The sequence below is a fragment of the Sphaeramia orbicularis genome, chromosome 21, assembly GCF_902148855.1.
Source record: "Sphaeramia orbicularis chromosome 21, fSphaOr1.1, whole genome shotgun sequence".
Taxonomy (NCBI): Eukaryota; Metazoa; Chordata; class Actinopteri; order Kurtiformes; family Apogonidae; genus Sphaeramia; species Sphaeramia orbicularis.
This window is the reverse complement of record NC_043977.1, coordinates 19210892-19234757: the sequence shown is the minus strand read 5'-3', so window position 1 is coordinate 19234757 and position 23866 is coordinate 19210892. Positions and strand designations below refer to the sequence as shown.

Here is a 23866-nt window from a genome sequence, read left to right as displayed (position 1 = left end):
GCTCTATGGAGAGTAAATCAGCTCTAACAGTAGAGTTAAAAGTCAGTGTAAAGTCAGAGTCAAACTATTTTAACCTAGAGTATGTTTAGCTCTATGGAGAGTAAATCAGCTCTAACAGTAGAGTTAAAAGTCAGTGTAAAGTCAGAGTCAAACTATTTTAACCTAGATAGAGTATGTTTAGCTCTATGGAGAGTAAATCAGCTCTAACAGTAGAGTTAAAAGTCAGTGTAAAGTCAGAGTCAAACTATTTTAACCTAGATAGAGTATGTTTAGCTCTTTGGAGAGTAAACCAGCTCTAACAGTAGAGTTAAAAGTCAGTGTAAAGTTCTGCACAGATGCAGTGTAAAATTCAACTCTACAGAGTGATGATTAGTGCCAGTCTGCCGCATTGCATTGTGGGTACTGGCCATTTTACTCATTGTGTTCTATTTTATGTGCAGGGGTTGGGGGGGGGGGGGGGGGTTTCTTGTTTATTTAGGTTAATATGTATGTTTTACAACATTTATTGGCCTTTTTATGTTTTTTTTTTTTTAATAATGTAACAACATTAGTCAAACCTGTAGGCAGAACAATTCGTTACCTGATTGTCACCATAAAGCTTTAGTTGTAGCGGGGATAACTTTGCACTTTCAAAGGCAAAGTATGTCCTAGGGTGATTGAAACCCGTAGAGCAAACTTAAGCTCTTCATGACCCCCACCTTAGGGATCCCTGCAATTGTATATTGTTTCAATATTAGTATAGGTTGCAAACTGATGAAGAAAATAATACTGCAGAGAAATAAATATCAACATATTATAAAGTCATTTTAAAACTAAATCAGGAGTAAAAAATAGCTCTATAAAGTGCAATCAAATTATTATTAACAGTGTGAAAACGCCACACTGTTAAATATTTGTAAACATTTCATTGTTCATTTTGACACTGATTTGAGTAGAATTAACTCTGAAAATTTGACACAGACCATAGAGCAAATTTTTACTTTTTATTTTGTGTGGGACCAACTGTTTTTTCAAACAGAGTAAAATTCAACTCTCTTACAGTTATACTAACACTCTATTTTTTACTGTGTACCTCAACATTATTCACATTATCCCAGTGTTTTTCAACCTTGGGGCCTGGAATTCAAATGGGGTCGCCTGAAATTTCTAGTAATTGATTAAAAAAAAAAAAAATTACTAATAAAAAAATTATATGGTGAATTGAGAGAGACAATCACATACATAAAAGACATGACAAACTGTGAAGCTGAAACTGAAGCACTGTGGTACTGTTTGTCTTTCAAATGTTAATTGTGGTCGGTTTCAGATGCTGCAGCTTTTTCATAATTCATAGTTTGAGTTCTTGTTTGTTCAGTGTTAATTGTCAGCCTTGTAAGTCCAAGATAGACTGACTGTACATATCCTGACCAAGGAAAATAAAATTCTCACTTTGTGCAGTAATCTACACCTGGCTTTTCTGCCTCCATCCATACATTATATAGCCTAAATGTCGTCTAAAATTAACATTTATTTGCAACATAGTACACCAAACTATTACATGATCAAAAACAAATGAATTTTAGCAAAAAAAAAAAAAAAAAAAAGTCTCCGTTTTGAATGTCTTGGGGGGTCGCCAGAAATATATGATATTAAAATGGGGTCATGAGCCAAAAAAAGTTGGAAACCACTGTATTATCCATTTACTTGAGGCTGCACCTTATCTGATCTGGTCCAGATTGTAATAAATACAGTTTAAATGGAACCATAGTTCTACAGGGCAGCATTAATACTCAAATAAATTCCTTTAATTCTGTTACGGCTTCTATTTGTGAGTGTTGGTTAATACTTGACTTTAAGGATCTGAATATAAGAATGACCACATGTTGTTGTATGTCATAACACCCTCGGTTAATACTAATCAGCTTCCATTTATCTGTGAGTCATGCACTTCTAGCTTCTCCCACATGGAGCAGTACTTACACCTTGTCATTAAAATGTTTAATGGTAACTCACAGTTCATTGTAATCTAAGTTAATGCTTTTAATTCTGTATAAATAATGACAGGGATGCCCAGAGGCACTGACTCTGGTAGGTGCTGCTGACACAGAAACGAAGCTGATGAAACAAACAGTGACCAGGGTTTAAAAGTACTTTCTTAAAAGTAGGAGCTGGCATTTAGATGTCTTAAAGACTCATGGTGATTTTTAGCAGTTTTTTTTTTTTTTTTTTGTGTCACTGTTAGAGATTAGCTGCTGCCACCCACTTTATTTTGTGGCTTTGTAACATTTGACTCTTTTATTGTGGAATCACACTGTTTTCAGTCAACTTTTTGGTTCCTTTTGACACTTTTCTTATCAGTAGTCGCTTTTCCATTGGACATCTGCGCAACAGTTTACCGATATTTACTAAATGTCAAAAAAACAGAAGTGTGTAATGTTGTTTTTTTTCCATTAAATCACAAATGCGATGATTTGTTTATTTATTATCGCAAGATGACACGAGAAGTCATCCCATAAACATGGCGACGAATGTAAATATGGTGTTGATTTACAGATATATTCATTATTATTATATATTACCCCTCCATCTCATACTAAATTAAAAAATGATTGGGTTTCGTGGTGTGTCCACACATACCGCGACATGTTTCTTCTTCTTCGCTTGTTGTAACATATGTCAACATCTGTTTTTTTAATTCACCTGACTCTAGATGTGAAAAAAGGTCTTTCCATTGCAGTTTTACGTGATATACCATTTGCGGTATGCCCGAAAAACCACTTCTTTCCAGTGCAAAAACTTTTAATCGAAAAATGAGACTTTTGGCGAAATTGTCGTTTTTCCATTAGGTAAATTTTTATGCGCAAGTCATATTTGCACAATTTGAGGGTCAGTTGAAAAGCGACTGTGTATGTATATTATATCACTGTATGTATGGTTGCCTCTAATTCCTAGTTAAGAATGAATGATGACAAAATATATTTCTGAGTTTAAATGCAAGAACTACAGAGGTTTTGCTGAAAATCTTAACATCTGTGTTGTGTAGGCATGCATGTGTGGGTCTTCTGTATGAAATCCAGCATTCTAAGTGTGGTCACACCCAGCGTTTAGCTGTGAATTTATGATCAGATCACGAAATGCCAGGTCTATCTGTTATTGCCAGGTCGGAACAGGCATATATGCATGCAGTTTGAGTATTTGTATTGATGCATAGGTATAGAGATAGAGATGACAACAGGAAGAGTTAAAGTACATCGTGTACGCACTGGCATAAGATGAATGATCTGAAGGGGAAAAACATATTAAAGAAAATGAGTCAAAGAGCGTACATTTTACTACCTAATCCAATGAAACTAGAAAATGAAGTCAGTTTTAAGTGCCGGTCTTTGAGCTGAATTTGTTGTAATTGATTATGTGTCTTTAGTTAAAAGGAGGAAAGGCCAGAGTGAGATAAAATAATCTTTTTGTCTGAATCTCTATAAAAATAAAACTGAAAGGAACACATCTTGAGGACTCACACCTTTGCATGAATGAAACAGCTTCTGGAAGAGACTTTACTAGGCAGACAAAGTCCAACCTTGAAGACTTTATAAAAGATGTTGCATTTTACACATCCTGTAGAATACTGACAGCACAAGGGGAAAAACAGATTGACAGTGAAAAGATGCTTCCATTGAAACATATTCTGCCCAGTGGTGTAGTGGTCCCTGGAGAAGTGTGTATACTCTCAATTTTTGCCCTTTTTTTTTTTTTTTTTTTTTTAAAAGTAGTCCACAAAAACACCATTTTAGAAACAGCAATATGTCAGACTACTCTATTTAGTTTACCCCAAAATCCATCAGTATTATTTGCTCATGATTATAAAATTATCATGACTTGATCAGGAGCAGTTTGTAGGTTTTACTGGTCACACAAGCAGCTGCATGAATGTAAATGTATTCAACATGAGGCAAACACAGGATAGCATTAGCCCTTCATAACGTTAGCCTTTCATAACGTTAGCCTACTCACACAGTTGATCTATTGGTGACAAAATCTGTTCTCTAAATGTGCAGCCATATGGTCAGTAGTTTAAAACAGTGACTCATTCTGAAACCACCTTAAAACTTACCTCAGAATTGTGTATTCCATGAAAGTAGGTTCTCTCAATATGTGTCACTCATTTGAAAGATGTTTATTATTCTGCTGTTTTTGTTTGCATTTCCAATTGATTGATTGATTGATTGATTGATTGATTGATGTATTTATTTTGAATATGAATGTCAAACAGAAGAAAATAAATAAACAAAACACTTAAACATAAGACATATAATACATATTCGACAAGGAGTGAGAAGAAGTACAACTTATAAACTCCCACCCCTTCTCCTTATATAATTAATAACAATAATAACCTTCCTAGTCTAATGGTATCTATACTATATACCATAATATGACTGATACTTATTATTAAATAATTTGGTTTCTGGCTTCATATTATTATGAACAAATATAATATGATTTACATAAACATATAATACAATAACACATACATGTAAATACATATTCATATACAGAGCTATACACCCACACATATACACCTACACCTATATATATATACATATATATTTATATGCACACACACATACACACCTATACATACATATACACACGCTTACCACATACTTGTACATCTTTATAACACCCAGTGATACCCAACACCTCCCTCATCCCTGTACCTCTGAAAAATTGTGTCTTTGTACCTCCTTTTAAACTCTTTCATGCTTGGACATTGCTTTAACTCTATATTGAGTCTGTTCCACAGTCTCACCCCGCTGACAGAAACACAAAAACCCTTCCTAGTTGTCCGTATTAAGTGAATTTTAAAGCTAATTTTCCCCCTTAAATTATAACCCCCTCATGAATACTGAATAATTTCTGTATATTTGTTGGTAAAAGATTATCTTTTAGCTTTGTACATTATTTGAGCTGTTTGATAGTCCAAAATGTCTGTGAACTTGAGTAATTTTGATTGTAAGAATAATGAGTTTGTGTGTTGCTGGTAGCCAACGTTATGAATGATCCGTATAGCTCTTTTTTTGAATAATAGTTAGTGGCTGTAATGAGGTCTTGTAGTTGTTGCCCCAGACCTCAGCACAGTACTGTAAATATGGTGAGACTAGGGAACAGTATAGAGTGTGAAGTGACTGCTGATCCAAAACCTTCTTTGCTTTATTTATTATTGCAATGCTTCTGGAGGATTTGGTTTGTACATGTTTGATATGGGCTTTCCAATAATCGCGCATCTTTATAATTGGGCCTCGGATTGGCTCATCAGTCCTCATGCCTAAAGTTAACCAATCTAATCAGTGAAGGTACCAAGTACTAGCCAATTAGAGGCAGTGTAGGGCGGGTCATGGCTTCACCATCCTAGGGGAAAACATGGGTAACTTGGCTCAGATACTCCTGAATCATGCGCTTTAGGGGGATTTAGAAGTGGGTATACGCAATGCTGACTGAAAAATAAGTAGGTATACTCCGTATACCACCGTATACCCTGGACTACACCACTGATTCTGCCCCAAATTAAAAATAACCAATAGAAATCTGACACTTGATGGAATGGTTGTGGGTCCTTTAACCTTTAAACACTCATTATACAACTCTGTGCCCTTTATTTTACATTAAAACAATTGAGACTACTGCTGTTGGTGTTCCTAAATCTGTAAAGCCCCAGTGTAATCTGCTCCAGTATGAGCATAAAAACTGTGAAAACGACAGACTGACTGAAATTGCCCTAAGCCATCTTCAGACAATCCATGTGAAACACAGCTGACTTTGATCTTTTCTATTAGCTGATGAGGTAGACAGGACCAAAGTGGACACCCTGGGCAGATTTTCAGGCCACAAGAGTCCACTATTCTCATGTAGTGCCTCTAGGTAAAAGCAAATGATTTGGGCTTTCGGGGCATTTGGCAGACTAAACTTTCCTTTAATAGAGCCATAAAAAGACTCCCCAGTATACACCAACAACTGGCATAAAATATTTAGGTTTAAATCAGTAATTGCTCATATGTAACCACAAGGAGTTTAAAAGCGAAAAGGTCCATTTGCCCTATGGCAGCAATTACAAATGGAAGTCCTTTAACTATAATTAGTTTTGTAGGATCATAATCACACAGCAGGTAATCACTCACTGAATTAATATCAGTGTGTCAGGAAGGTTTTCCCCTAACTCCAGTGTTTTTCAACCTTGGGGTCGGGACCCCACGTGCGGTCGCCTGGAATTCAAATGAGGTCACCTGAAATTTCGAGTAATTGATTTTAAAAAATAAGTGGGTAACACAGTGGTGCAGTGGATAGCAATCGTGCCTCACAGCAAGAAGGTCCTGAGTGGGATTCCAACACCAGTCGATGGGGTTTGCATGTTCTCTCTGGGTACTCCGGCTTCCTCCCACCATCCAAACACATGCACTGATAGGTTAATTGGTTAATCTAAATTGCCCATAGGTGTGAATGTGAGAGTGATTGTTTGTCTCTATATGTTCAGCCCTGCGTTGAACTAGCGACATGTCCAGGATGTACCCCACCTTTGCCCATAGGTAGCTGGGATAGGCTCCAAGCGACCCCCGTGACACTAGTGAGGATAAAGTGGGTTCAGAAAATGAATGAATGAAATTAATGATTTTTTTTTTTTTTTAATTACTAATAAAAAAATATATGTTGAGTTGACAGAGACAATCACAATCCATAAAAGACGTGACAAACTGTGAAGCTGAAACTGAAGCACTGTGGTACTGTTTATTTTTCATATGTTCATTGTGGTCAGTTTCAGATGCTGCAGGTCTTTCATAATTCATAGTTTGACTGTACATATCCTGACCAAGGAAAATCAAATTCTCATTTTGTGCAGTAATCTACACCTGGCTTTTCTGCCTCCGTCCATAATAATATACATTATATAGACTCAAAATCATCTAAAATTAATGTTTATTTGCAACATGGTATAGCAAACTATTACATGATCAAAAACAAATAAATTTTAGCAAAAAAAAAAAAAAAGTCTCTGTTTTGAATGTCTGGGGTCACCAGAAATGTGTGATGTTAAAATTGGGTCACGAGCCAAAAAAGGTTGGAAACCACTGCCTTACTCCGTTAGCTGAATATTCTTGTCTCAAAAGTCTACTATCAGATTGTGCTTATCCTGCAGATGTTGCACTACAGTTTAGTGTTGTAATGAATGGAAAATCAATACTACTATAGTGTTTCATTTCCCAATGAGTGTTATGTGTGTGTCCAACATATTCAGGAGCACTTTATACCATGTGATCTAATGCCATCGCTGCCTCTCTAAGAGACAATACAATCACTGATGTATTATTTAGAGTAAGTGTTTGAAATATTTTCAAGAATTAGTAGAGGTTCTTCTAAAAATACTTAGCTTTGTGATAAAAATACAGCTCACAAACAGCTGTGTTCCCGAACTACAAGTTTCCCACCCCATGCAAATTTATGCAAATGCATTCTGTTGATCCGTCCATGGCAACCATTATGTGTGCACTACAGATTTTCCGGTACTAGTCAAATATTTTCAAAGTGTTCGCAACAATTTGTTGCAACTTGTTCACTGTTTATCCAAGTGAATCATGGCGGCTGAATTGCAGTTTTTTATTATGCAGTCATTTAATCTGCAGTGCTACTTGTGAGAGAGGTTGTGCTGTGCTGAGATGTTTCTTTTTTCAAAATTATAGAGCATGCTCACTGCACTGTCAGCACAGTTGAGTACTTAAAGTGTGCAATCAATAATCACTCTTTCCTCTCTCTTTTTTTTCCCCTCTCATTCATTTTCATTCCTGCCCTCTTTCTCTCCATCATACTTTGCTTCCATTTTCAGGTAAACGCATCTTCATGGGTGCAGCCCTCTGATCTGGTCAACCCTCTGCAACCCCTCCATCCCTTATCCCCGCCTTCCTTTCTTTCCCTAAGCGCTAACCTCTATCCCTCACTTCAGTCATTATGACTTCCACAAGCCGGCTGCTCGGTTTGGCGGAGGTGGGCCTAAAGTGTGACCAGGAGATTGAGAGGAGATATGAGATAGTGCCCTCAGTGGTCTGTTCCATGTGCTGCCTCTTCGGGATCATCTACTGCTTCTTTGGTGAGTAATATCATAGTAAAACCTGAGCTTACAATTTTTAACCCATGAAGGCCCAGTGGTAATTTTGCAGTAGTTCCCAAATGATTTTTTTTTCTATAGATTTAACCTTTCTTAAATGATTTAGCACCATTTATTACAATATTACCCTCTGTATTTTGCTTTTTTTTTCAGCGAAAATCATATATTTTCCTATATTTAATTCACTGATCATTTAGATGTAAATGTGAGAGTAAATTTGAGGGTTATTGTATCAAAAACAGAACAAACTGCAGAAAAAGTGACATTTTTTTGTATAATCTATCATTAACTGAACATAAATCACATGTGTCCATCCACTGTCATTGATCCAACTCCATGGGTTTTACTGGTGAATAAATGTTGTAGAAGATGACAATGGACATTCAGTGCCTCTGAACATCCAAATGGGTCATATCTGATGACCATGAAAAAATGCTGAACTGTATTTTACACCAATTATTTACATGGATTGATAGAATTAGTGGATCAACAGGTATTAAACATTTTACATCAGAAGATGATTTTGGTCACTGGTGGCTATTTGGGTCTTTATGGGTTAAAACAAAAAGTGCCTTAATTTTGGAAATTCAAGAGTGCATTCAGGAGACATTTAATGTAGTTAGTTCTTTGTGTAATGTTTTACACACCACAGCTCCCCCTGCTCCACTTTTACATTCACAGACAGAAAAATTAAGATTAAGATTAAGATATCTATAATAGAGGAAATCTACTCTTTGGAAAGATTGCCTTATTACCTATGGCTGAAGGAACATATCTTCATAAAGCGCATGAAGCTTCATAAAGTTTTTAATTTTAACCCTGTAAAGCCTCAACCATTAAATCATTGACAGAAAATTCCAGTTATTTGAAGCTGGAACCTTTATTGGCCCTTCTGAACAACCAAAAAAAAAATATATATATAAATATATATAATATAAAAAAATATATAATGTATCAAATATGTATCATATTTGATACATCTGGTCTCAATATTTTAAATATTATTATTTTTGAACAAAGAAAAACATACTATAACGCAAACATGTCTAACAAATTGGTCATTCCTTTTCCAAAATTGGCAAAATTCTTCCTTCTTCCTCATTAATTACAGTCTTGTAGTGTCACTGGAAAGGCCTCTGGTGAACGAATTCCTCCCCCCTGGTGGATTATTTGTGTATTTTATGTATCTAATTGTATACATCAGGTTTTTCAAGAAAAAAATATCACACTGATCATGTAGAGGGCGTCACAATTCATGTATCAAATATGATATGTTTGGCGTTATAGGGTTAACTGTATAAAAATGACCCAAAACTATCATCAGAGTGTTAGAAGCTCTTAATTTATGCCACAGACTTCAGTGTATTTGATTGCAGAGATAAAAAAAAAAAAGAGTATATGTCAGTGTCCTATGGTGAGGAAAACTAACACCATGGGGTCTTTGAGCAAACAGCAGAAAGTGGCCAGATGGGATAAAAGCTAGAAACTGTGTTGTTGTTTTCACCACTGGACAACACTCTACATGAAAAGAAAGAAATTAAAAGAAGTTTGATGCTGAAATGGCAGCGTTTTCTCTACATTGGTGACTTTGATTATGAGGCTTATGAAGGTGTAATGTTTTTATAGTATGTTTTTAAGTTACCATTTTTTGATCCACAGTTCAGACTAAACTGTGAAAGTTCTGACCTCGTTTTTTCGATTCCAAACAGATCTTTAGTGCAGCTGTTGACAACACAAACCGTATAGAAAATAGAGGTGATTTGTGGTTTTACTGTGGCTGTTGTCTGTCTAAAAACAGAGCTAAGCTAACAGAGCTATAATGTAAACTATCAGCTGATGCAGTACATGAAGATTATAAGACATAGTGTTATTTTGACCAACTGTCAGAATAAGTGTCCATGAGTTTTAGTTTGACGAAAACTTGATGATACCATAAAACATTGAGCTTTATAGTTTATTCAATGAGTGAATACATAGCATTGAATCATAGGTAATTTTTGGTTGCCCTAAGAGTACTCAGGCATGTGAATATCAAAACTACATATAACCCCATTAAGCTTTTCATTAATTAGACTTATAGAAGTGGAGAGAAAGGGAAACTTAAACGGACTGTTTTTACCTCAGAAGAGTTCACTTGAGGATACTAATTTGTAAGATATGACAAATCTATCAGGGTTCTCTGTGCTTTTCGGACCACAAACTCTGCACAGAGGAAGCCAAGCGAGTGGCATTCTTTCTTTCCTGTGACTTTCTTTACCATTTTCATCAACCCTACTTTTTATCTATCAATCAATCAACCAAAGTTTATTTATATAGCACTTTATAACAGGATGAAGAAGACCAAAGTGCTTTACATCTAAAACCGTGATTAAAATATGCGATAGAAACAGTTTAGTCAAATACCATAAATATACATAAAACAATAAGACAGATACAGAGTGATAAAAAAGACCACAGATTAAAACTTAATAGTGTCTCAGTGCTAAGGGTTAACTTTTATAACGGTTATCTGTACTGTGATGGTGACAAACCACGCTGCCATGCAATGCTGAATAATACTTTCTGCAGTTGCTTTATAAAAACTGCCTACCCCCAAACAGTCTGAGTCTGAGAAGGTGCAGCAAAATCAAACCACAAAAGCTCGATGTAAGTTTACAGTTTAAGACCAATCTAAGGACGTACTTGTTCAATTTTACTCTGTTTAGTAGTTAAAGGTTTGCAGAAGTGTCAAGTTACAAAGTACAAATACTTCATTATCTTACTCAGATAGAATTTTTGGTTATCTGTACTTTACTGCTTACTGCTTCAGTTATTTTTCAGCCAACTTTTTACTTTTTACTTCTACTCCTTATATTTTCACACAATTATCTGTACTTTCTACTCCTTACATTTTAAAAATAGCCTTGTTACTCCTATTTCATTCATTTTGGCTTGGTTTCATTCCGGCTTGTCATCGTTCAAATAAAAAAAAAAAAAAAAATCCAGATAAATGGCACCATCTGGATAGAGTGAATTTGATTGTGATTGGATGAGAAGTATAAACATATTCCATTCTGACACCCTATTGGTTTGTACACGATCCATCACATCTGACTTTATGCACCATTCCAATACTTATATTTAACCCGTCATCAGGCACATGCATACATAGGGCCCAAAGGGGGCTTGAGCCCCTGCCCTTTTTGCATCGTAGAAAAAGTGCCCTTTTTACTTTTAAAAGAAAACGGCTGTATAAAAACGCCACAGTTATCTACGCATTTCCTTGTTATAGCGCGTACGTGTGTTGAGTCTGATGACGCTTCTCTGTCCGCTGTCTCTGACTGAGGGGCGGGGCTTCCCTATGCTGCACGCGCACATGCATAGAGAGAGAGAGAGAGAGAGAGAGAGAGGTACAAGCCGCGGTCACATCTCCACTGTGTAGTCCCTGCACAGATGAGACAGGACAGTGGATTGACTTCAACCTTTGTGGCTTATCAAGCCCCCCCTCTCTAAAATTACTTGAATGTATTGAATTGGAAACAGGAGGAATCATTCACTCCACTTGATTTTACTGACAATTTACATTTGTTTCCAGATATTCAGTTTATTGTGCCTTTGCTGCTGTGACTGTTTCTCCAGTAGGAACAGGAAACTCAAACAGCAGTCACAGTCGGACTGTTTAATGTGTAGCCTGGACTATTTTTTTTTTTAAATGAAAGCTGCGTTAATGTGCACCTTGGAAAAAATATCATATTAGCCTTAGCTTACCAGTTTGGAAGTTATGACTCGGTTTTGGGGAGTCGGGAAATTGTTCTACAGTCTACTCTCGTTATACTGCCAACTTCCGTTCACGGCCAAATTGGTGGTATAGCGAAAATGGCGTTACAACGGGTTGCGTCCACAATGTGCATGTCTTTACTATATGATGTCTATGCTGCCTCCGTTAACCCGTTCTAATTGCGTTTCTAAATAAATCTTGATTCTGTTATGTTGTAAGGGATCATTTAAAGTGGGGAAACATTTTAAGCATTATAATACCGTGTCGGGAAATGACACCCCATCATCTTGAGGCTTTGGCTTAATCCCACGTCCTCTTCCCGACATCCTGACCTACTGAGTGTTCTGCGATAAATGAACGGTGGCCGTTCTGTAGACCTACTCGTAGCTTGTCGCGATCAGCGTCTGGCGCGTTTGTTTCAGTGCATTGTTAAAATTTATGTGTACTCGATGGCAATCACGCTGGCGGTATAACGGTCGGGAAATCAATGGTATAAGTGTTGTTTGTGCATGGAACTGGGCTGGCGGATGGCGATAGGCGGAAATGGCGGTAGCTAATGGAATAATGCATTGGGGATTTTTGTGCAATGGTTTTGGTCGGTGGTGAGCGAAAATGGCGGTGTAACGGTGGGCGGTTTAATGAGAGTTGACTGTAGTTTATTGTGTAGCTAATCTCAGGTCTCAGACTATGTTAGCTATGCTATATCAACAACAAATCATCGAGATCAACATGTTGACTGCAGTCCTGTAGGCATGCAGGCTGAACTACAGACTAAACAGGACTGTTTTTCTAGTATTTATTTCTATATTTTTGTCAATGTTTCACAGTTGAATGTTCATGTGTTACAATCTTTATCTTCAACAATATATAGCCTGATAAAAAGCCAATGTTTTATTGCTTTTTAGAACTGCAGCTGAATCGCGTGTCCTCCAATCCTCAGTATTATGATACATTTTGACAATAATTTGATGACACAAGAGAAACAGCAATTGCATCACTCACAGCTACACAATATACACAGCTATGTTGTTGTTGTTATCTATGGCTACTTTATTAATTTTACATTAAGCCACATATTGTGTTATTAAGGCCTGAAAAAAATTTGGCGCACACATACTGCCCTTTTGTGACTTTGAGCCCCTGCCCCTCTATAATCCTGTGCCCGTCCCTGCTCGTCATCATATCTTCCACTCCACGAAACACATGTTAATGCTCAGTAGTACACATATATGGTTCTTTAATATATTTGCATTAGACTAAATGCGTTTATTTTCAACGGGCATACTGAATATGCGGCTGAAACAGGTAGACTAGTGCATCCCAAATGTTTCAACATTAACATTTTAATATAACATTATTGTCATTATGGCCTTTAGAAAAATGTTCTTTGGGAGGTGGGGTAGTGCACTATAGGCCCCTGAGGCTTTTGTCCTCATGGCATTTTTTCCCCTTACTTTTACACTTTAAGTACTTTTGACACCTTTTACACTTTTACTTGAGTAAAAAGCTTGACTTGATACTTCAACTTCTACAGAAGTCATTTTAAACCCTAGTATCTTTACTTGAACCTGAGTAATGAATGTGAATATGTTTGACACCTCTGATGGTTTGAGGACGCATAACCAACTTGAGTGAAAAATAGTTTCTTTGTTTGTCATATTTCACATTTTCACATTCAACATCAGATTGTGACAGTCACAGTAGTCTGTGAAGGTTTCCATGTCATTGTGACACTGAAGTACAATCTTTACACAGCAGACTTACAATCACAATTATCAGAAAATTCAATATGTAATGGTTCTGCCGCTTCCTTCAAAAAATGTCACAGTAGGCTTTTTGTCCCCCGGATATCATTATATTTGTACGTCGTGTGCTATGATTTTCATTCATTTCATTCAAAAGGAGCTGCATGTATAACAGCACGCATTAAATGAGATAACCTGGACCGCAGCTACTTAATGTGAAACACTTTAAGAAATGGAGAGATGTATTTCAAATTGGCACAAGTGTAGATAATGATTCCAAAGCATTAACCCTTTATAGGGCACTCATAGAAATACTCTGAAATTATAAAATTCAACCTTAGTGTGGTATTGGACTTTATTACTTTTGGGAAATTTTATGTTATGTAGAAAATCAAGGTCAATGAAGTTACCATATTTGGTTCCTTACTCATAAGAGGCAGAAAATTAAAATAAATCCAAGAAGTGAATATAAGAAAACACAAGAAAAATGCATTTAAGATGAAAGGAACACATATTTTAGAACTGATGCTCTCACTGTTTTGTAATGTATGCGGAAATTACCAAAAATAGTCACTTGCCCGATAAAGCATTAAAACATGAACCAAACTGCCAGTGAAAATTCAGTTGTGATTTCATGTGGATACAGTTTTGGCCTCTCCTCATTCCTCCTTCTCTCTTGTGTATCATATTATTGATTTTACATGGAAACTGTTCTGTGTGTCTTGCTTTGTGGGTCAATAACACACATTTAGTCTATTCTGCTGCAGCTTTTAGTACAGTATGTACAAAAGTTAGGTTACACATGGTTAGATTCATGATGTGTCCTCTACAGGGTGGGGAAGCAAAATTTACAATATTTTGAGGCAGGGATTGAAAGACAGTGTATGACCAATTAGTTTATTGAAATTCATGAGAATTTATTTGCCACAAGAAAATTGACATATTAGAAAATGTTTTTATTCTATGTGTCCTCCTTCTTTCTCAATAACTGCCTTCACACACTTCCTGAAACTTGTGCAAGTGTTCCTCAAATATTTGGGTGACAACTTCTCCCATTCTTCTTTAATAGTATCTTCCAGACTTTCTCGTAATAGTTTTGCTCATAGTCATTCTCTTCTTTCCATTATAAACAGTCTTTATGGACACTCCAACTATTTTTGAAATCTCCTTTGGTGTGACGAGTGCATTCAGCAAATCACACACTCTTTGACGTTTGCTTTCCTGATTACTCATATGGGCAAAAGTTTCTGAAAAGGTATGGATAATAGTGTTAGGTATGATTATGACATCAATATATGTTTGGTTTCAAAACAATTGACGTAGTGCCTGCTGAGAAAAAACAACTAAATGTTCATTGTAAATTTTGCTTCCCCACCCTGTAGTTTCAGTATCTGAAATTTAATTCTGTCAACACTTTGGTGCTTCATTTTTGAACCCTCTCCAAAAGGATTTTCTGTCTAATACACAGCAAGAAGAGTAGAGTTCGTGTCTAAATGTCAAAACAAATTATCTTTTGTTGCTGATTAAAAAGCATGTTTGGTTCTTTCAAAGGAAAATAAAAGAATTGCGCTGTTAATTAAAAATACCAGCTATTGTTTATCACCATGTTACCAAATGTCGCAGAGGATTTGTGAAGTGGAGACTCTTGACAGGCAATGATGATGAGATTAATAAAGTAAAGCTAAGTAGGTAATGTTAACCTGCTGGTGCTTGTATTTTTGGATGCACCTTTTCACAGCTACATTGTGATAGTTTCCTTCCATCTTTATAAAATGAAGATGTTGGGTAACCCGTTTATGATGCAGAGCCGGACATATAGCCTACAGAGAATGTTAATACCATCTCTATATGCTTCACTGACTCTCCTTCTGTGTATTTGGATGCTACACATCTGCTCAGAGCTGCAACATACATCACTGTCCTTTGGAAAAATCAGCATAGATTTAAAAAAAGAAAAAAAAAAAAAAAAAAAAAAAAAAGAACACCTCAGTTAGTACCTCAAGAAATTTATCACGTTTTGCGTGGTGTTTTTATGTATATGGTGAAAATCACTTATCAGCCCCTGCAGGGAAGAGTGTAGGTACATTGCTTGGGCTGATAACACTTTTTTCTTTCAGTGCTCTTTACCATCCAGGAAAAAAAAATTACATAAATTTGTGCACATCCATCTGGTGTTGTGTGGCTCTATGCTATATTTCCATAAGCATACAGCTAAAAGGGCATCTCCATCATTTTAACTATGAAGGTACTGCAAGTACATGTTCACTTTTGCTCAGACATTGACGCAAAGCAGGAAACAGCAATAATTGACACCTATGTGCAAAAATGAGTTATTATCTGTTTGATGTCAGGAAGTCAGATCCACAAAATGCATTTAGGATTGGTCAATTTTCTGATTTTTGCAGACTCCCAGTTATATAAAATCAACATGTAATAATGAAAACTTTGTTGAAATATGGATGCAGAAGAATTACAAGGGTGAATTAGCCAGGACAACAGATGGATATTAGCTTCTCTGCTAAATCTGGTGCATCTTGTTCTTTCCATCTAATGCCAATACACACTGTCCTGTAACAAAATAAATAAATACAAATACAAATACAAATACAGATACAGATGGATAGATAGATAGATAGATAGATAGACAGACAGACAGACAGACAGACAGACAGACAGACAGATACTTTATTAATCCCGAGGGAAATTCAAGTATTCAGAAGCTTTGCATACAGCAGAAGAAGACAAAAAACAGACAGGCCAAAACAAAACAAAACAAAACAGTGGGCTAGTAACCAGGTTGATATTAAGGTTAGTAATATATGTAGATAGATAGATAGATAGATAGATAGATAGATAGATAGATAGATAGATAGATAGATAGATAGATAGATAGATAGATAGATAGATAGATAGATAGATAGATAGATAGATAGATAGATAGATAGAGCATTAAATATTTGATCTTGGTTGTGCCCCACTTAATTTTATTAAATTTGTCTGCAAGTTACAATAAGAGCAAAAGTAATAATTAAAACAAACAAACAAAACAAACAGTTTTACTTTGTGACTCGTATCTATTATTTAAGCTGAAAAATCAAGACATCATTCGGATACACCACACCATTTCTAAAATGCAGAGAGCAGAGTGAAACCATGTTGGAGCTGTGAAATACTGAAGCTGCTCTCAGCAAAAAAAAAAAAAAAAAAAGTTTTACCATTCAAGTGAATATAATACAGCCCTAATGTTAAATGCCTGCCACTATCACTGTGCTTTTCCGTCTAATTATTTATTGATTGCTCACTCTTGTCATGACTCTCTGCCCAAACTCATTAGAATAAATAATTGATCCTTATGAAATAATTGAGGCCACTCATTGAGGACAGAAATAAGTCATATTCAACAGCATATGGTCAGCAAAATTGAACCCCGCCCCCTGAAGGGGAGGCAAGGGGTATTGTTTTTGGTTCAGTTTAACACTCTAACAGCAAAACTATTGGTTGAATTCATACCAAATTGGGTTTATAGACTGCCTGTGACCCAGAAGAGATGTGGTTACTGCTGCATTCCAGGCAACCCGTAACTTGTGTTTTTCCAACCTTCTACCGGTGAAAAGGCACTGGAATGGCAGTCAAACCTGTGACTGCCCACCTGTTAACTTGTACTAGATCAATGTACTCTCTGTTCCGAGTTTTAACATCACGTAGCAATGGCAGCCCCCATGGATGCGGTGTTTATGCAAATTGTTTATTAAAACAAGGTATTGCTCTGACATTATTTTTCTGCAATTGTTCTGCAAAATCAGCAGCTACTCTAGCGTTAGCTAGTTTTCAGTCCATTGAGTGCAAGAATAAATTAATACCAAATACGTATCCAAATATCCAGACAACATAACATAAAAGGTATAACAGCCACTCTTGCCTTATGCACCGTTTTTCCTCCTCTGTTTCCCTCAAATAAGAAAAGAGCAAACACCTCTGGGATAGAAATAATTGTAAATGAGCATAACGTACAGTCCACCATGCTGGTCTGTTTGCATCTAACTACCACAATTCCTTGCGCTCAGGCAGTTTGGCATGACTTGCCTGGCACGTTACAAAGTCGTGAGTCGTGGTTTGAAGTCGTGACTTATGGGCTTAAAAAATGGCCTGGAATGCAGCATTCATTTTGGGAAAAGTAGGTCAAAGTTCGAATTCTTGATGAATTTTTCAAATCTTTTTTTCTCCCATTTTCTTATAATGGGCAACATTTCAAATGTCTATAAAAACATCAATTCTGTTTCAATTTACTTCAAACTTAGCATATATATATAGAGGCAACTGATATGCTGACATCACCACATGTATAGACATGATGACATCAGCTGGACTGATGCTAAAATAAGCTCCAATACATGCGAGGGGTGGGGTTTGTTGTGCCTGGCACCACTTGTTTAGAAATACTTTTCTTCTTGCTAGAGCCAGATATCAGAATATATTTAAAATCATAGTCACATTTCCATGACTTAAGATAAAATCATTTCTATTGGTAATTTACAGGAAATTTGATTTTTTTTCTGCTGCTGTACTGCTGCTGTCGCTGATGTAGGGCTCGGTTCCAAGGTCTTGGATACAAAAAGGTTAGCTGTCATTTACTTGATGCAGGAACACAGAGCCGGCTGCAGACATGATGAGTGATGTATAGGAACAAGATGGATTAGGCAAGAGAAACAAGAAGACAGGAGGAGCTGAAGAGCTGAGTAAAGTGCCCAATGAACAGATGGATGGATGGAAGGGTTGATGGCTGGAGGAGAAGTAAGAGGGGCAAAGAGGAAAGAATGGGGGCGAGTAGGAGGGTGGATGAAGGATGCAGGAGGGGTGGAGCAGGTGGAACAATGGGGAAGATAAAGATGAGGGAAGAGAAAGAAGCACAGGAGTAAACCAGGTGTACGGATTTGGAGGCTTAGGAATAAGAAGCAGCGAAGGAAAACTATTATATCTCCAATGTTGTTGGTTGATTGAAACTAAGGTGTGAAAGAATAATGTTATTTCATGATGGCTGCAGCTCAAAACAAATGTTCAGGTGGGTGTAGATGCTTTGGAAATGCTCCACTTACTCTGCGTCAGACTTGAATTCATTCAGGCATTCGACGCAAGGAACTGTGAAAGAAAACAGTGGCTTTAACTGCACTTTTTCATTTAAGACCAGAGCTGAAAGATTGGTAAGAAAACACATGAGAAGAAGGGAATAACGAAAGCTTCAAGAGGTGTATCAAATAAATGAGGTATGGCCAACAGGGAGGAGCAGTATTGTTCAGCTCAGATGTGAAATGCCTGATTACACAAAGATAACAATCTGATGCCAGTTCCCCTAGAGACAGTCCAGCCGGAGAAAGAAAGAAGATACGGAGGAAAAATAAAGCCAGATGCAAACAATGAACTCCGAGGCAATTTAGACTGTTGATGGGTTGACTTTTAATACTCCGCTGTCTTTTTTGACCTTTTTTTTTCCGTAATGATATCAGTTTTAAATGTTAATAAACCAGTGACAGAAAAAATAGAGAAAGGAAGAAGAAGAAAAATAGAAGGGGTTATAATCAGCATGCCTGTTGGCTAATAGATGCACATGACCTTTTGTAGTGTGATGATTATCATATTTTAGCAGTTTTATAAAGGTTTATGGAGACAGACTATCTGCTCCTATCAGTATCAACTAAAAGCTGTGTATGTGTTTATTCACTTTGCAACCCCTGTATTAAATTAGGTATTTTCTGTCTAATAAATAACCGCACTCTTTTCTTTTTAAGGAATGTTCTTACAAGGAAACACTGTAAAAGACTCAAATGCTGTAACTTTTTTTTTTTAAACCTTTATTGAAGCGACACTAAGTGACAAATAGATTTATGTACAGTATTATACAATATTTACATTTACATTACATCATCATAATATGGTGGAAGTGGGGGGAAGGGGTGGTTAAGATATGTGGCATGTAATATACAAAAGAAACAAAAAAATGTCAGTCAGTAATAAAAATCAGTGTCCTCTCCTGGTTGTGTAAATGTTCTGTGTGTGCAGTTGCATAGTGGTCCCCGGAGAAGTGGGTATACCCCCAGTTTTTGCCCTTTTTTTGTTTTTTTGTTTGTTTTTTTAAAGTAGTCCAGAAAAATGTCATTTTAGAAACAGTTTTAGAAACATAGGATAACATTTCATAATGTTAGCATAGTCATATTGTTGAACTATTGGCAACAACATCTCTAAATGTGCAGTCATATGACCAGTAGTTTAAAACGGTGACTCATTCTGAAACCACCTTAAAACTTACCTCAGAATTATGTATTCCATGAAAGTAGGTTCTATGATATGTGTCACTCATTTGAAAGACATTTATTCTGCCTTTCTCGTTCGCATTTCCAATAATCGCATATCTTTCAATGAGACTTGCAGTGACCTGTCAATCAACTGGGGTGGTACTGGCACCTGAGGCATCCAGTCAGGTTCCAGAGGTGGCCAGCGTTAAGCAGAGCCATGGCTCTGGTGCAAAGTTAGCAATATTTTCCCCGGCATGACCCGCCCTATTCTGCCTCTGATTTGCTCATCAGCCCTCATGCCTAAAGTTTACCAATCTAATCAGTGAAGGTACCAAGTACTAGCCAATTAGAAGCAGAGTAGGGCGGGTCATGGCTTCACCATCCTAGGAGAAAACATGGGCAATTTGGCTCAGATACTACTGAATGGTGTGCATTAGAGGGATTTAGAAGTGGATATACGCAATGCTGACTTAAAAATAAGTAGGTATACTCTATATATACCGTCGTATACCCTGGACTACACCACTGTGTGTGTGGTGGAGTTTGTAAGATGTGTTTGTGGTGTGACTGTTGTGATGTGGGTTTCTGAAATAAATAAATAAATGAAAATGAAAAAAAAAGAGAAAAAAATCAGGGATATGACCAAAGACAATCATTATGTAATAGAAACTAAATGAGAAGAAGAGAAAGGAAAAGGAGAGAGAGAGAGGGAAAAGAAATTTAAATAGGGAGGAAAATGGGGGCAATAAAAATAAATAAGTAAATAAATAAATGAAAATAACCAAATGAGATTAAAAGTACAATTTATCTACATTTGATGCCATTGCCCCCTCAAATGCTTCAATGTCTTTACAGGGTTTCTGAACTGAGGCATATTAATAAATGCTCCTTTATCTTTATCAAAACAGTTGCTTATAGGTTCTTTTATGGCTTGTCTCTGTATGATCACCATGTGCAGATTATTTTCTTGATGCTTGCGCTGACTTCACAGCGGTGTGTTTATCGTCTCTCCCTCAGGTTACCGATGCTTCAAAGCTGTGTTGTTTCTGACGGGCCTAATGTTCGGCTCTGTGGTCATCTTCATGCTGTGCTACAAGGAGAGGGTGATGGACACTCAGCTGAGCGTGGAGGCGTCCGTGGGCATCGGCCTGGGCATCGGGACCCTTTGCGGGCTGGTGACCATGTTGGTTCGCAGTGTGGGGCTGTTCATGGTCGGCCTGCTGCTGGGCCTGCTGGTCGGAGTGGCGTCACTGGTGGTGAGCAGAGTCGTTTCATTAGTCGCTTTTCCAGTCGACGTAAACTTTACAGATATTTACTAAATGTTGAAAAAACAGAAGTGTGTAATGTCCCTGCATATCTTCAAGAAGCTCTTGAAGACCAAATTCTTCAGAGAGCCCTTCCTGTCCTAGCACTTTCAAATATTCCATTTTGAATGTATTATTGTGTTTACTCTATTGTTTTACTTGGTATTTTTATTTCACTGTTTTTAATTGTACAGCTGTTTTTATGTCTTTTTAATCTATTCTTGTATTTTAGTCTATCATTTTGCTTTTTTATTCTTCTGTACCACACTGTTTTTTAATTGTACAGCTCTTTTATGTCTTTAATTGTTTCTTGTAATTTATTCTTTTATTTTGGTTTTTATTTATTTTTCTGTACAGCACTTTGGTCCACTGTGGTTATTTTAAAGTGCTTTACAAAAGAAGTAGAGTGAGAGAGCTAAACTGTTAATCTTCCCTGTAAGTCACTTTGGAAAAAAGCATCTGCCAAATGCATAATTGCATGTCCGTGTTTCCATTAAATCACAAATGCAATGATTTGTTTATTTATTATAAATGGTGCTGTCAAACAACTAAAATTTTTAATCAGATTAATTACTGGGTTGCTGTGGATTAATTTCGATTAATCACGATTAAATATCATTAATTTTATTCTAAAGTAATTGTGTTTCATTTTGCATGAGCGAACAAACTCAAGAAAGAAGTGAATACAGGGTGGGAAAGCAAAATTTACAATGAACATTTAGTTGTTTTTTCTCAGCAGGCACTACGTCAGTTGTTTTGAAACCAAACATATATTGATGTCATAATCATACCTAACACTATTATCCATACCTTTTCAGAAACTTTTGCCCATGTGAGTAATCAGGAAAGCAAACGTCAAAGAGTGTGTGATTTGCTGAATGCACTCGTCACACCAAAGGAGATTTCAAAAATAGTTGGAGTGTCCATAAAGACTGTTTATAATGTAAAGAAGAGAATGACTATGAGCAAAACTATTACGAGAAAGTCTGGAAGATACTATTAAAGAAGAATGGGAGAAGTTGTCACCCGAATATTTGAGGAACACTTGCGCAAGTTTCAGGAAGTGTGTGAAGGCAGTTATTGAGAAAGAAGGAGGACACATAGAATAAAAACATTTTCTATTATGTAAATGTTCTTGTGGCAAATAAATTCTCATGACTTTCAATAAACTAATTGGTCATACACTGTCTTTCAATCCCTGCCTGAAAATATTGTAAATTTTGCTTCCCCACCCTGTATATTTATATGCACTTAACGTGTTTGTCGCAAGCTGGGCGACGCGTTAACCAAAGTGTTAGCAGAATCCCCAACTAACGTATGCTTCACGTTAATGTGGTATTTTAAGATGGAAGTGCTTTGGTGAAAAGATAACTCCTTCCTGCAGAGTGTGTATAATACTTGATGCTGGTTGCCGCCTGTTTCGTCTTGGGTTTTTTTGTCCTCATATTTCCATCCAGAGGGCTAACATGTTGTTTAGCGTCTTCCATCTTTTTGGGCTGGTTCTGCTGCCTGTCACTACAGGATCAACTGCCCATTTGTTCATGTTTGATGGTAACTCTACTTGGACAAACTGCCTGAAATGTGTTGGCAGAGACGTTCAGAGTCATTCTGTGCTGCAGATGGATTAACTGTATTAAAATTTTTAATTAAATTAATCATGATGATGAATCAATTGAAGCAATGCTAGATCATAACACTGCCCCCACAGGTGTGTACTGTAGGCGCTAGGCATGATGGGTAAACCTTTTTCCATTCAAACACAGTCCAATCTTTATGCCCTCTTGCAAACTAATGATTATTTAATCCTTTATAGGGCGCTTATAGGGATACTCTGAAATTCTAAATTTTAGCCTTAGTGTGTTATTGAAGGATATAATAAGACTTTATTAATTTAGTGAAATTTTTCGAAACTTTTTATGTAGAAAATTCAGGTCAGTGAAGTTACCGTATTTGGTTCCTTGCCCATAAGTGGCAAAAAAAAAATCCAAGAAGTATATATAATATAAAAAGTCATGTAATGTGAAAGGAACATGTATTTTACAACATTAGACCACCATAAGTGCTGATCCAGACCCCTGTCCACATCCACATTATCCCTTTGAACATCATTCCTTACATTAGTACCATTACTTCATGGTACCTAACAAAGCAGGTACACTCACTTGTCATGTAGAGGTGGACCTTGCAGTCACTGTCTTGTAATGTGTGTGGAAATTACCAAAAATAGTCACTTGTCCGATAAAGGTTTAAGAAATGAGAAGCTACTCACTGCATCAGTTAGAGTTACAGAACTTGCTTCAGCTGAAACATAATCATATTAATGAAAGGCTCTTAACTATTTAGTTCAATCCATTTGGTCGGTGTAGTGTAAATAATTATTATGTAAATCAATAAAGTAACATGAAAAGTTAACTACTCTCATTTTACCTGGAATTACTTTAGATAGGTAGAAAAAAACAGAGCTCTACTGGCCAAGTCACATGAGAATCTGATATGTTTAATTCATAGCTTTTGGGTAGATCAATGGTGCATACATGTAAACAGTTTCTCTAATTAATAGGTTACCAAAGTATGGTTGAATAATGTAATAGATGACAGCTAATTAATTAATGGAGGTATTTAATTTATTTTTATTTTATAGTTTT

At 36.5% G+C, this 23866-nt stretch overlaps 1 protein-coding gene across 1 annotated transcript in view; it reads left to right on the top strand.

Annotated features, from left to right (window-relative positions):
• tmem198aa (transmembrane protein 198aa) overlaps nucleotides 1–23866 on the top strand; it is a 60898-nt gene that overhangs the window by 19957 nt on the left and 17075 nt on the right. The window contains exons 2-3 of the mRNA XM_030123997.1: nucleotides 7850–8110; nucleotides 20935–21173. Coding sequence (XP_029979857.1) covers nucleotides 7972–8110; nucleotides 20935–21173 — 378 coding nt within the window. The 5' untranslated portion in view covers nucleotides 7850–7971. The remainder of the gene's footprint in view (nucleotides 1–7849; nucleotides 8111–20934; nucleotides 21174–23866) is intronic.